This window comes from Camponotus floridanus, unplaced genomic scaffold (genome assembly GCF_003227725.1).
Source record: "Camponotus floridanus strain SB8 unplaced genomic scaffold, Cflo_v7.5 scaffold2, whole genome shotgun sequence".
Lineage (NCBI taxonomy): Eukaryota > Metazoa > Arthropoda > Insecta > Hymenoptera > Formicidae > Camponotus > Camponotus floridanus.
Window position 1 is genome coordinate 7,356,473 of NW_020229325.1, and position 14,804 is coordinate 7,371,276.

A 14,804-nucleotide genomic window follows, 5' to 3' on the forward strand; every position below is an offset into this window, starting at 1 on the left:
TTTTTTAATTAACAAAATATGATCTTAGAAAGAGATAAAAAAATCAAATGATATTTAATTTCCTTATATATCAAGATTTAAATATATAAAATAATAGTCAATAGAGCCTGGCCATCTTTTTTTGCTTTCCTCAATAAGTGAGACAATAAAATTATTATCAGTCTCAATATGGTAAAATAACTTTTTTTTTTTGAGAAACGAAAATTTTTAAAATCACATCAGTATTTAAACCCACCCAACCAAAATATTGCAGCTACATTGCCGCAACATTGCTGCAATGTTGTAATATTGCCACAATATTGCTTTGTTGGAAATAAATAAAATACATACACAGATTTCATAACTTGATTAACATATCGATATCAAGAAAGGATTATTGTATGTAATTGCAGGAAAATTTGATTTTGCTCTTCTTAAAATAGTTTCGAATAGAATAGTTTAATTTAAAACAAAATAATGCTCTGTTAAATCAAACATAAAATTCAGTGAGATTATATATTTATATATATATGTTTTATATATATATATTTATGAGATTATATATTTATATATATATGTTTTATATATATATTATATATTTATATATATATATATATATATATATATATATATATGTTTATATATGTATTCAAAACAAAGTTTACGCATACCGGTTTCTCCATCCTAAAAGCGGCCATTCTGTTAAACGGCAAAATTCCTCGAAGATTGTCGATGGTGAAAATCACTTAAAATCACTTACTCAAAATACTTATTGTTATATGCATATAATAGCAATTATAAGTAATATTTCATACGAACACTTAACATTTTACGTAAAAAAATCGCGAGAGTTTTTCGTGAACGAAATTCAATTTTTTAGACAGTAACAATCGAGAAAAGTAGAAAGACGGTTTGAAACCGACTCTGCGACTTCTCACGGCACATTTCACAACTAATTACGTTCGAATTTACCGACGAATGGTAATGAGATGATTGCAAATTGTCACAATTATTCACATTCCACAAATCTACTTTAAAATCCTCAACATTGCGAAAAATAAAATTCGTAATTCAGTAAACATTAATGAAATTATATATTAACTGCAATAATTATATTTAATATGCAAGATTTCTCAATATATTTCTTAAAAACGCTATTGAAATATCGTGAAAAATACTTAACACACATTTGATACATTTAAATATTTTAACATAGTAAAATTTACTTATTTAATATATTCTAATTTTTTTAATTCTCTTACAATAAAAAAAATTATGATGTAAAAATGTATATGTTACAATTTATAGTTACTTTATTAAAAAATGATAATAATAAGAAAAGAAAGTGAATAACAATGATAATCTCCAATTATCTCAATTATCTATATTATCTAAAAAAATTATGTAGATATTTATTTATATTAAAATAAGCTTTTACATTATAGAAATGCATTTGTAAGAAATAAAGCGTAGGAAATTAAACAAGTAACAAAAATGTATGAATGAGAATTATGTAATGAATAAAATTAATTACTAAACTTGCAAGCAATTAATAAATTTCAAATATAAGTAACTTCAAATATAAGTAAATAAGTTATATAATTACAAAATCTTTATATAAGAAAATTATATAAAAAGAAAGGAGGAAGAAAAGAAAGAAAGAAAAAAAAATAAAGATGTATAAAACTATATAATCACACGAGACTATATATACATAGTAAAATAGAAAACTGTCATGAATTTCATTGTATGTACAAAAAAAACTTTAAATTATATATTAACATTTCACCAAACAATCTGCCATTGGTCTGTTGTTGGGCATTTCTTATTAGTCTTACATAAACGATTGAATGTAGTTTCTGGTAAAAAACCAATAATCTCTCTATCTTCTTGTATTCTATATGTAAACGTTGATTGATGTGTCCCTATGAAATATCTAATAAAAAAGAAAAAGTTGTTTAAAATTTGCATATCTTACAATTGTTTATAGAAGATGGCTTATAAGAAAATAACCCTTATTCTTAGAATTATGTTTATAGTTAATTACTTATTACAATTTATATAAATACTCTTACCTGGCATATGAACAAATTATCTGATCAATAATGGCAATTCCACCATCTTTAAATTTACTGATCACATAATCAGACGGTACAAATTTCAAGACTTTGTATTGAGGCAAATATGACTTAAGTTCTTCAAATTCTAGAAATACCTATTATTTAATTTGTATAAATATAAAAAAAAATTTTAACAATTATGGAGAATTAATAGAATAGCTAAACTTATGTACCATGTTGTTCTCCATCTGTCGCAACAAACAACACAGTTAGTCCAAGCTTATCCATTTTTTCTTGCAATTGAGAAGCAGCATTCTTTATATTCGGTACTGACTTTTTATGGCCTACGATAAAATCACGTCTTCTAAGATGGACTGCTAAATATGGACCGCCCTTTGCATTTCGCCGACTCTAAAATTAAAGCAAACTGTTGCTTTATCAACACTCTCTAATAAAAGAATAAATAATAATTATTATAATATAACATACCTTTTCTTTAGTCCAATCTGCAGGTCGATCTGTGTTATCATTTTCATCTGTGGAATTCAAAAAAGATTTTCTATAATTTTTCGCAATATTATACAATTCGGAATTATATCGCATGCTGCGTCTGGCCTTCCAGTATTCTTTAGAGCCATATTCATCATGCAAGGCAATCTCCATATGATCAAACATTATAGATCTGTAAACAGAAAAGAAATTGTTTGAAATTTGCTTATCTTACAATTGTTTATAGAAGATGGCTTATGAGAAAATAGCTCTTATTCTTATAATTATATTCATAGTTAATTATTTAAATTTAATTTATTACAATACTAATAAAAGATGCTTTATTTTTTATAAAAAAAAATAACTAGATGAAAATACTTACCTATATTTGGTCGGTTTGAGATTTTGATAAAGATAAGATGCTGTGCCATGAAACTTGAGACATTTTACATTTTGAGTTGTAATATTACTGTAGCCCCAAAAAGGACTAGTGTATATGTATTGTTTTGATTTATAGTTCTGCAAAAAATCTTGAGAACAGTCTACTATTTCATTCTTATCTTCAAATTTACCAGTTTTGAACATTTCTTCATCATTTTGCAAAATATACACACAATCGAGTTGTATTTCTTTGTTTCCAGATGAATACTCTAAAATTACATTTCTAAAAAAATTTCTTAAATTTCTAAATTGTCTAATTCAAATAATACTACTAATTTAAAAAGAAAAAATATCAATATAAATGCATTATATATTTTTTGAATGTAATACTAAATAGAATAATGTTAGACATATTAAAAAGCAAAAGAAAAGATATTATATAAATAGGAATCATATTTTCCAGGCTATTAATTGAAAAAATATTCAAATACTTCTTTTGCAATAATTGTATGTGTAACAAATTTTCCATACATCTACTATAATTCTTCTTTAATTCTTTTAATAAATGATAAAGTAAAATATTCTCTGTAAATCTTTACATATATTTAAATATCTTTTATCTTATTTTAAAAAAGATATTCTCTTATTAATTTATGTTTCTCTGTATTTTCTTTTTCATTTTATATCCTATATATTAATTTCATGAAATATCAAATATAAAATTGAGAATCAATCTATATATATTTAAATTATATAAATATATTAGTCATCAATGAAATTTTTGCTATCATTTCTAATAAAAAATATAAAATTTATACCTTCCAGAAATTTATACATTTCAATAACTGGTATATATCGTTGCAGACTTGTTATATCAAAAAAAGTATTCCAGAATATATACTTTTGAAATTCTGTATTCTGACGTTGCCAATGATATAAATTACCTAAATCAAAATTGAAGAAATACATGATTATGAATATTATAGATTCTGTAAAATATATAATCTTTTATTTTCATAAAAATTACCCCATGGTGGTAAAACTAATTGCCACTGATATTCTTTGTCTCTTTCAATTAATCTTTTAAGAAAAACAGCAAGACGAACATACACATCTCTTCTCAGGTTGAAACCTTCTGGAGGATTTATATCGTAAAGGATGTAACTATGCATAAAAGAAACATATTATAAACCTTTATGTAAAAATATAAATAAAAATGTAGCATGTATAAATGATAATATTTTCTAAAATAAATCGCATGAAAATAAAATAATTCTAAAATTTTAAGCTTTTTTTAACTTATTTTTTCTAACGTATAAATTACATATACAATCTTTATTCTAACCGTTTTTGCGCAAAGTTGTTTCTAACAGAACACTTTTCCGAATTTTCGGCATATTTATCAGATACTTCGCAAAATTCAAGTTCATTGCCATTTACGATATATGCAAAAATTAAAATAATAATATGTAGAAGTTTAAATATAAGCATTTTTTTCAATTATTTATATATGTATACAAGTTTGTTCTTTTTACAGTTTTATAATCTTTTTTTATTAATTTTAGTTGGGAAATAACTAAAATCACTAGATTTACAAAGTACCGCAATCCATAAGATTCATTGGCCGCATTCAACGGACAGAATAGTTGGATAATATTACTAAATTTCCGATGCTGATTGGTCGGACCTGAAAATAGAAACCAATAGATGCTTTCCAATTGTTTAACACATCTTAATACAAATGTGCACAGGAAAGCACAAAGTGTAGCGATGTGCACGATTCAATTGAAACAAAATTGTACCATAGTATCTATATCATATATATAGTACTCCTATATTACCAGTTCTGTAGGAGGAATGAGCGAAAACATTACGGTTCAGACGATAGCTTCTCTCTCGCACGGTTAATTTATTGTAGCACTTTTGCGCATGCGTCAAATATATATGGCCATATATTGGCCATATAGCCATATATTGGCCATATGGCCAATTGGAACGCGACTTGTGTCGCCGTGTGCATAAAAGTGTCTAGGGATATCTCAATTGGAAAGCACCCAATCATGTTTGATTGCTACTCAACGGTTGAGTCCGCTGAATGCGACCAATAGTTACATAGTAACAATCGAACATGATTGGTCTCTACTTTCAGGTCCGACCAATCAGCGTCGAGTTACATCGGAAAATCTAGTAATGTTGCCCAATTGTTGAGTCCACTGAATATGGCCATTAAATGTCACTCATAAGTGTTTAGAGTTTTTCAACCAATCAGAAAGTTATATGTTGAATTGATCACTTGGGCTGAGGTCGGGAAGACGCTCTGGATGATTTGAAACATCATTCTATCTTTGTTCTACATTCCATGAGAATAAAGATAGAATGATGTTTCAAAGCATCCAGAGCGTCTTCCCGACCGTAGCCTTGGACAATCAAGCCCTCTTAGCACTTGTAAATAGTGAGCTAATAGGGATTTTTTTATCTACTCTCTTTGCTATGCGAGTGACGTGATTCCCATCTCTAATCTTCATATTCTTATTTCTAATCTTTGTGACATGTCCACATGCGTGGAGCTATACGTACTGACATACATGTTCGTAAAATATATATAAGATGGGATTGCCCGGCTTTTTGTATCGTGGCGAGTTTGATTTTACACAGGTTAATTGATGCTCTAAGATAATATACTTTGCATTATCTTTCATCTATTGTTATCACGCCAATTTTTGTTAAATATTCGTCGAGAGATTCATTTCTTAAACATTTAATTTGTCGAAATGACAATCGGCAACTAGCAAAGTTTGTAACAAATAATGCGTCGCGTAAAATCATGAAGCTGTACGAGGTAATTGATTTTCATAATTTGATGTTTTGGCAACCACAAAGTGATTTATATAATTATATCGAAATAGATACGTAATCTATATAAAAATATACAAACATATATACATATATATATATATATATATATATATATGTATATATATATATGTATGTATATAATTAATATCATGTCCTCTTATTAAACAGAATCCCGATGGCGTGCCTTTGGAAGAATTGCAATTAAATATTAAAGACGATGGAGTGATTGTTGTAATAAGTGCATTGGTATGTATTAATTTTTACACTATAATAATATAAAAGCTGTTAAAAAATTTATGATGATATAAATATTTTATAGTGATTGTATATATGTATATGCAGCAAATATTTAATATATTTAAATATTCCTACATATGATTAAACATATCATTAAACATTAAATTTTTTAGAATATAAAATGGACAGAGAAACGTTATTTTTTGCATTACAAAGCACCAGAAATATACAATGAAGATGGATCGGAAATTGTGGGTGCTAGGGAACATTGGATAGAAGTTACAAATTATATCACTGAAGATTTAAATTGGTTACTTAATCTTCCATTTTATAGGTACGATATATATCACTTGTATAATTTTTATATTATCGATATATACACACACACACTATATATAACTATATACACAACTGCTATATAGTTATCTCTTTCTTATTTAGATTTTGGTCCAATATTATATACAATACTTCAATTATAGATACATTAGTATCTTTTCTACAAGAGGCTCCACCTTTTTATGCATTAGAAAATTTTCCTAGCGAACCAGGAATGCTTGAAGCATTAGAAAAGCTTCATTACAATGTACTTATGGTTTTTGCACGTCTTGCTACAAACAAAGAAAATTCGACAGAATTCATGAGCCGTCCGTTCCTTGGAAATTTGTTATATGACAATTATATATTTACAATACCAATTATATTTGATTTATGTCAATTGTATGGTAGAGAAAATACTAAAGTCATAGAGAAAATCATATATAGCGTATTTACTCTGCAACCAATGTACAATGATGATCTTGAAAAGTCTGTTACATGTCTCATAAAGGTGATGTATGGTGCTTAGTAGTACAATTGAAAAGAATTTATTAACTTTTTGTTATATTTTGATTAATGATGTAATTATGAAAAATATTTATCTTTTACTTATATTTGTGATAATTATATAAAAATTATCACAAATATAAGTAGATATAATTCTATAGAAAAAATTCTTTTGTGAAATACATCAGTAATTATTGTGTGAAAAAATTAAATAAAATCTTGTCAACTATAAAATTATAGATTTATTTTTACAATATTTAATCAATACTTTTATTCATGTAGGCTTTTGAAAATGTCGAACGAAGATTCGAAGATTGTCTAGGCCACGCAAGTGGAGCAGTAGTGCTTTCAGAGAGAGAAAATGATTCCACCGAGATGACATTATATAATTTAGAGGACTTGATATTGTACATTCTAGATGTATCATCGACTCTTACTGTATTATTAAAAAGTTATTCTCCAGTAATTATTACATTTCATAAAGATGACTTCATCAACAAGTAAATAAATTTTATTTTATTACTTACATTTAATTAATAGAATTAGTAGATTTCATAATTTTTTTAGAAACACATTTGTATCTTTATTTTATTTTTTTAAGTCAATCTTTTTAATAATTAAAAATTATTAAGTTTATGGTCTCTATTATATTTATACATATATGTACATTTTGTTTAAATGATTTATCGTATTGTATTTTTGTTTTCTAGATTGGTTATATTTTATGGGAATACAATACCTGAGATGTATAAAAAATTAGACAAGTTAGCATATAATGACGAAAATATGCCAAAATACATCGAATTGAAACATCGTCTTGATGTAACTAGAGTGGAAGTGTTAAATCTTTATCGAATTATTGTCTATGAACCTATATTAAATATTCAGGAAAAAGTGTAAGCATGAGAAAATGTAGTTTTCTTAATATGTAAATATTCTAATTAAAGAGATGTAATTTAGTTGCTAATATTACTTTTATCTTTTTTAGGAACACAATAACAGAAAGTGAAGTACGAAATTATATAGATGAATATTTGAATTTACTGATGAATGCTATGACCGAAAAGGAATTTATTATCGATTATCATGAGTTTTATCCAATTAATGTCGATCTTGCAAATCTTTCAACACTCTGTCCTGAAATGTATCCTTTTTTTAAGAAATTTTTATATGTATATAATATATTTACATATTCTTTACATCACATAATATTCTTTCATGACAGTGATGCAATAAAATGTGATTACATCTTACAATCATTATATGCATCGATTGGAGATACTAAAACATTAGTTAATGCATCCCACAATAATACAAATGTAAGTTTTATAAATACATACAGATAATATTTATCATGTAAAAAATTTGTTATTATTATGTATGTAGATGGCTGTTGCTGAATCTAGCAGTGTTCAAAGTAATCAATGGGAAGGAAATTGCAATAATGTGAATTATGTAAACAATGAGATGGAATCCATTTCAAAAGATCCTGACAGATTGATGTCTCTTATCTCTAAAGTGAAAGAAATTTTGTGTGATTGTGGTGAAGGTTTTATAGAGGTAAAAATTTTATATAAAATGTATACTAAATTAATTTAATTATAAATAAAAATAATTAATTTTTAAAAACCAACTACTAATATATACACTTATCAACTAAAAACCATGTATATTTGTATAAATTTAAATGATATTATAAAACTTACAGCAATGTTTAAAACATTATAATTATGATGTTGCATCTGTAGTAAATGCAGTTCTGGAAAATGATAATTTACCATATAATTTGAAGGAATTAGATAGGACATTACCGTTACTTCTAGATCCAATGGTAACTAATAAAATAATTTTTATGCTGTCACAAGTTGTAAAGTAACAAAAATTAATTTACATTGTGTATCTTTAGGAAGCATCATCTATTGTAGATTCGGCAGTTCAAGATGGCATTCAAAGATTAAATGTTTTTGATAATGACGAATTTGACGTTATGACACGAGATGTCATAGACACATCAAAGATTCATGTAGGAAAAAAGTAAGTTATTAAATATTTATTTAAATAAATTAATATCGAAGACTTTTATTATTATACAATTCTAATTAAATACAATAGAATCTTCTATTCTGGAACAATTATTCTATTCTATAAATTGGAATAATTTTAATATGAAAGTGAATAAAACAAAGCAAGTAAAAGACAAAAATGTTTTCATTTTACATATGTATCATTAGAATAAAATAAGTGATACAGAATAAAATGAATATTAAAAAGAGATTCCAGAATAGACAAGTAATTCGATCCCTTTCTTGATAGTTTTTGAGAATAGACAAGTTTTATTGTGTGTTTTTTACCAGGAAAGATAAGTACAAAAATGCAAATGAAATGTTAGATGATAAATCTGAAATTAAGAAATGTCGGAAAGTTTACGAGAAATATAGCATTGTCGATAGTTATGATGATGAGTATGACGATACATATGACAGCCATAACATTGGTGGTAATGTACTGGATGATTCAGAAATAGACGCCAGATCATTTACTATTCCAAGGGTTAGTTTAAATATTTTATTTTTATCTTCAATCTACAATTTTATCTATATGTAAATTTTGCTTTTTATGCAAGTTTTTCTTTTTATTTAGATACTTCGTGCATACCATAAAAATGACGTTAGTTCCGAAGATGAAAGCGAAGTTGAAGATGAAAAGCCAGTGCAAAATGGTCATTTTGTACAAAATCCAGCGGAATTACGGGCAAAAATCGAGCAACAGAGACAATCAAGAGAAGGCAAAAATGCGCGTGATGTAGTTGGTATGTTATGAATTTATTTATTAATTTTTTTTAAACTATTTATATATAATCTCATAAAGCTATTAAACATACTATAATAAATATAAAATAAAAAAATCTTTATTTTTATTCCATAAGTATAGAAAAATTGTGCTGCTTCAAATATAGAAATTTGTCCTTTTTGTACATATTAGATTTAGCATTTTGAAATTGTATTCCACAATAAAAAATACAACAATATTAATTACAATATTAATACAGAACAATAACTTTAAGCACTCACACATGAGCAATCACTTGTATTTCTTTTTTATTCAATCTATTCGTTGGTCACTTTATAAATTAAATAAACAACATGTTAGATACAAAAGTTGGATAAAAATTTGCATTTTTATAAGTGTACATCTATCTTATATTTTAAATTTTTTGTTAAAGGCAAATCTAAAGGTCAAGGGCAAAATAAAGATGTCCTGATGAATAGACATAAGAAAAATGTGCACAAAAATACACAAGGCAATCACAATCGTCGCATAGGATCTCAAGTAAAAAAAAGACAAGGAATGATTCCATCTTAGATAGCGGCACATTTTCAAACGGCAAACGTGAGAAATCTACAATGTACATACTGCCAAGAGAGAGAGAGAAGCACAATGAATATATTTATATAATTATTATTAACATCATTCCAAAATAAAATAAAAGATACTCTTTTAACAATCCTTATCACCATCATTTATCTATTTGGTATTGTTATTCTTAACAAAGAACTTTAACAAAGGAATATATACTTTTATTTGAAAATAATGTCTTAAATATATATGTTTAAAGTTAAGATTTTTGAAATATTCCTGGAAAAATGTTAAACTTATTCAATGATCCTTTACTATAGTTAGCGCCCTCAACCTATTTAATTCAGTGCTTACAACTTGCTGATATTCCTCCTCGGTTACTGTTGAGCTCAATGTTAATTCGGAGGAACACCGAATAGGCATCAATTGGGTGTACAATTGCGTTGTATGCCCATAATAATTTAATTGTACCATAATCACAGCGTGAATGCTCGGATTAATATATTCTAGTCTTTTTTCGAGAAATGTCGGTAACTCTGAGAGTAATTGAGCGTGTACAGTCTTCAATTCTTTAGAAGCTGCTTCCTCTGCTCTGCGTTCTCGCTCTAATTTCGCGATATGATTTGCAGTTCTATCTTTCTTCTCTTGTAGTTTCTTCACACGATTATACAAATATCTCCATGTAGTCACTAAATCTTCGCGCTTTGCTAATGCTGCAGCAATAGTAGCAAATTCATTTCTCAATTTTTTCAGAGGTTCTATAAAGGTCTTATGGCACAGACTAGTTATTTCTTGAACGTTTTTTCCTACCTGATGATGTAAAGATATAATATAAACTATATTCTCTCGAGCAAGAATATGTAAAAATGTCACATACGTCAACTTACTTGTGCAGCGACAGAAAAATATTCTTCCACTATTCTTCTATAATCATCGTTATTCTGTGCTAATCCACAACTGATAAGATTCATGCTTAATCGTTGATCCGCTCTATCCAAATTTACTAGAGCTCCTATATATTTCTTCATTTCTTTAGTTAATTTTCTTATTGTGCTTTCAATACTTGAAACAAAGCATAAATATAATATTGTATTGCTCTTAAATGTTTTCAGAAAAAATGATAAATATAAATATAATTCTTTGTAAAAAGAAAAATATAATTATATTGCGTGGAAATGTACATATATATAAATTATTATAGAAAGAAGCTTATGCTAAAATATAATTGTTAGATATACATCAATTACAACAATTTCTATTAAATATACATACTAGATGAGTCTTTGAACAACGAGATCTAATTCTTGATCTTCCACATGGGATAAAAGTGGTGGCGCAAAAGTTGGTCTCTGAGTTAGATAGTTTTTCTTCAAAGGATTCCTATTTAGCATACAGTATATATTTTCTATAAACTTATAATTTAAATATATATATATATATATATATATATATATACATATAAAACACTTCACATTTTTAATAATTTTAATAATTAACCAAATTTATTAGTTTACCCACCACGTCATTTTGACGCTAATTAACAAAAGTTATTATAATAATTGTTCATGTCACACATAATAACTGTAAAACAAACTTATAAAAAAACACATTGTTGTTACTTATAATCTTCATTTGTATATTTTAATTATCATAAGCGATTCGTAAACGACATTTAATACATTTATATGTTGTGGTCTTTTCCTCTTCTATTTGCGCTTGCGCTTGCGGAACATCAGCTGATTAGAGGCGATCACAGTCGTCACAGTTCACAGTGGCGTCAGTGACATGATTGGAGTTAGCTTTTCAGATTTCACATTAGATCTAACAATTTACTGAAAGCTTGCGAGATCGCATAAGAAGTACAAAAGATGTTTCCGGCTTACGCACATTTGTCAGCTTACGACAGGCACAAGAAACTTATAAATGATTATTTGACATTTTATGGAAAATCTGTATCAAAGCGAGATACGTAAGTTAAATATTTTATTTTATAATTTGGAAATTTGATTTTACTAGGAAAATATATTTTTTGCCGCATATATTAAATCTTCATTTTGCTTAATTCCATTTTGTAAATACTCTTTATACAATTTTGCTTTTTTTTTACCTTTAGAGCTTGAATCTGTCAAGTATTCCTAAAAATATTTAGCCAATCTTTGGCTATTTTATTCTGATCATATTAATATGTATGTGTATAAATAAACAAATACGTTTATTTAATATCTATTACATTTCACAGATATTATGCAATTAATTAGATAATAATTACGTTATATATACGCTTGATAAAGTTTTAAATATTGAATATTATTTTTCCTTGTATGACATATCTTTCTGTTAATATAATTAATAGAATATACTGGTCATACTAATACAATTTGATCAAACATCTAAAAACTTTTTGTGATGCTTATTTAATCTGCTTCCAATAGCTTGCATCTAAATACATTCAAATAATTATTGAATAAATATTTTTCCTGGTTCAAACCATATATTCGTTAAATTTCAAATTGCTTATATTTGTTTTGAAATGTTATATCTTATTTTTTTTGAATGTCATATCTTATTTATCTCTCAAAAAACTTATTGGGATCTAATCAATGTTATCCTGTCCTTCAATTAGACATAGATGTTATTTATATCCTTTGTTTTAATTTACTTAATAAGATATAATATATTCAAAAAATTCATTTTTTACTTTAAAATCAGAAAATTTGATTACTACTTGATTGCTACTTCTTTATTTCCATCATGTTGAATCTTTTAAAATTTACTAATGTCTTTTCATTTTACCTTTCATATAGTTTGCAATGATCATTCTGATAATGATTATTCTTTTAAAATTTCATGTCATTGTTGATTTTCAATTAAATTCTGTTTCCTCCACTTGTTTTCAATTTCATTGTCATCTTTTTATTTCGTCACACATTACAATTCTTTTTCTACTATAAAAATTCCAATTTCTTATCTTTTTCTATATCTTTATATTATTCTTTATATCTTTCTTTACTTCGCACTGTTAATTCTTTACATTTCTCATAATTTTACTTTCTGTTTTTACTTTCTCTACTCATTTTATTTAAATTAGACATCAATAATAGTTAAATAATTGGGCTTTTTTATTGACATATATATATATATATATATATATATATATATATATACAAATTATTTTTGTTAGCTATTCAAGTTAGTTATTCAAGTTGAGCATACATTGCAAGTTGAGTTATATTAGCATGCTAGCAGTATCCTTGCCTTTTGTTGTAAATGCATTAAATACACATTGTTGTTAAATATCATCTGTTGTACATTACTTATATGTTGTATCTTACAAGAGAATATTATAATATTATTCTACTTTTTTGATGTATAAAATATAGCATAATGCATCTAAACAGAAAATAGACTTGTTATTTCTTAATAACACATCTTTGATAAATTCTACATTTCCTTGTGGCAAATTTATTATTAAATAAAAGTTGTAACTGCATAAACTTTATAACAACCAGATCTTGAAGTTTCGACCTGTTTTGAGGTCCCGGGACAAAACTGACTATGATGTCATCAAAGAGAATCACAAGTTTCTCTGGGATCAAGAAAAGGATATTCCAGATACATGGGGTGCAAAATTAGCTAAAAAATACTATGATAAATTATTTAAGGAATATTGCATATGCAATCTTACATATTATAAATATAATAAGGTGTGTATATGATATATTTCAATTTTATATCTTCTTTATCTCTATCTTACTTTATTATTTTATGCATACAAATTTGCATTTTAATTCGATTATAAAATTATTTTCATTATATGAGAGTACAATTTGTATAATATTTAGGTTGCTCTGAGATGGAGAACTGAAAAGGAAGTAATAGCTGGAAAAGGACAATTTGAATGTGGTAATAAAATGTGCAATAAAAAGGAAAATTTGCGTTCTTGGGAGCTGAATTTTGGTTATATAGAACATGGTGAAAAAAAGAATGCCTTAGTAAAATTAAGTATGTTATTAATTTGAAAGTAATTGTACATTGTAAGGGACTAAAGTAATGACTTGTTTTTATGTTAAGGGCTTTGTCCAGAATGTTCGATAAAACTTAATTATCGATCGCAAAAACGTGAGGTGAAAAGGAAAAAATGTTTGAAACGTTTGGGTACAAATTCGAAAAGTAATAATAATATGTCTGTTACATCCGATAATCAAGGATCCGATAAAGTAGAGACAGAGCCTAACACAACTGAGATACAAACTAATATGGAAGACATTGATACAGACGAATCAAATATTTGGAAAGAAAAACCAGCACAAGATATGGAAAAAACGAGAGAAAAAGAATTTGAAGAGTATTTGGCAGATTTGCTTATGTAAATATAATTGAGACTTTAATTATTATGCGTTTTATTGTGAATGAATATCAAATAAAATAATCTTGTTAGATTTACGATTCCTTTCTTGCATATATAGCTGTAATAACGCAAACACATCATTAATTATAAAATTGTTATAATTGTTAAAATATTTTATACGAAGAATATACGGAAACGCATCATAAAAGCATACATTTGATTTTGTTCATTATTGTATGTTCTGTTACATTGTATACAAAGAGAAGTAAAATATT

At 26.3% G+C, this 14,804-nt stretch overlaps 4 protein-coding genes across 6 annotated transcripts; 2 read left to right on the forward strand and 2 right to left on the reverse strand.

Moving 5' to 3' along the window:
* Positions 1-1,680: 1,680 nt before the first annotated feature.
* On the reverse strand, positions 1,681-4,430 carry LOC105249073 (GDP-fucose protein O-fucosyltransferase 2). 2 transcript variants are annotated; one of them, XM_011254265.3, is made up of 8 exons: positions 4,255-4,430; positions 3,937-4,073; positions 3,728-3,853; positions 2,911-3,178; positions 2,529-2,721; positions 2,273-2,450; positions 2,055-2,184; positions 1,681-1,915 (listed from the first exon to the last, which is right to left on the reverse strand). In XM_011254265.3, exons 1-8 carry the CDS (start codon positions 4,398-4,400, stop codon positions 1,765-1,767), a joined length of 1,329 nt encoding a protein of 442 aa, XP_011252567.1. In that variant the 5' UTR covers positions 4,401-4,430; the 3' UTR covers positions 1,681-1,764. The 2 variants fall into 2 exon arrangements, 1 of the variants encoding a protein (XP_011252567.1); XR_003122709.1 differs by having other exon boundaries at positions 1,862-1,915; positions 2,055-2,194.
* Positions 4,431-5,442: 1,012 nt separating this feature from the next.
* On the forward strand, positions 5,443-10,234 carry LOC105249071 (activating signal cointegrator 1 complex subunit 2). 2 transcript variants are annotated; one of them, XM_011254264.3, is made up of 14 exons: positions 5,443-5,748; positions 5,934-6,011; positions 6,176-6,336; positions 6,444-6,828; positions 7,107-7,324; positions 7,535-7,720; positions 7,813-7,968; positions 8,050-8,143; positions 8,211-8,384; positions 8,533-8,655; positions 8,731-8,858; positions 9,179-9,374; positions 9,465-9,633; positions 10,048-10,234. In XM_011254264.3, exons 1-14 carry the CDS (start codon positions 5,734-5,736, stop codon positions 10,185-10,187), a joined length of 2,223 nt encoding a protein of 740 aa, XP_011252566.2. In that variant the 5' UTR covers positions 5,443-5,733; the 3' UTR covers positions 10,188-10,234. The 2 variants fall into 2 exon arrangements, with proteins under 2 accessions (XP_011252566.2, XP_011252565.2); XM_011254263.3 differs by having other exon boundaries at positions 5,456-5,564.
* Positions 10,235-10,384: 150 nt separating this feature from the next.
* Positions 10,385-11,878, reverse strand: LOC105249070 (bridging integrator 3 homolog). The gene is made up of 4 exons (XM_011254262.3): positions 11,700-11,878; positions 11,454-11,561; positions 11,069-11,243; positions 10,385-10,991 (listed from the first exon to the last, which is right to left on the reverse strand). Exons 1-4 carry the CDS (start codon positions 11,705-11,707, stop codon positions 10,482-10,484), a joined length of 801 nt encoding a protein of 266 aa, XP_011252564.1. The 5' UTR covers positions 11,708-11,878; the 3' UTR covers positions 10,385-10,481.
* A 59-nt stretch (positions 11,879-11,937) lies between these two features.
* Positions 11,938-14,777, forward strand: LOC105249066 (protein FRA10AC1). Its single transcript, XM_011254242.3, has 4 exons — positions 11,938-12,150; positions 13,717-13,885; positions 14,024-14,183; positions 14,253-14,777. The coding sequence occupies exons 1-4, from the start codon at positions 12,050-12,052 to the stop codon at positions 14,549-14,551; spliced, it is 729 nt and encodes a 242-aa protein (XP_011252544.1). The 5' UTR covers positions 11,938-12,049; the 3' UTR covers positions 14,552-14,777.
* The last annotated feature ends 27 nt before the right edge of the window (positions 14,778-14,804 follow it).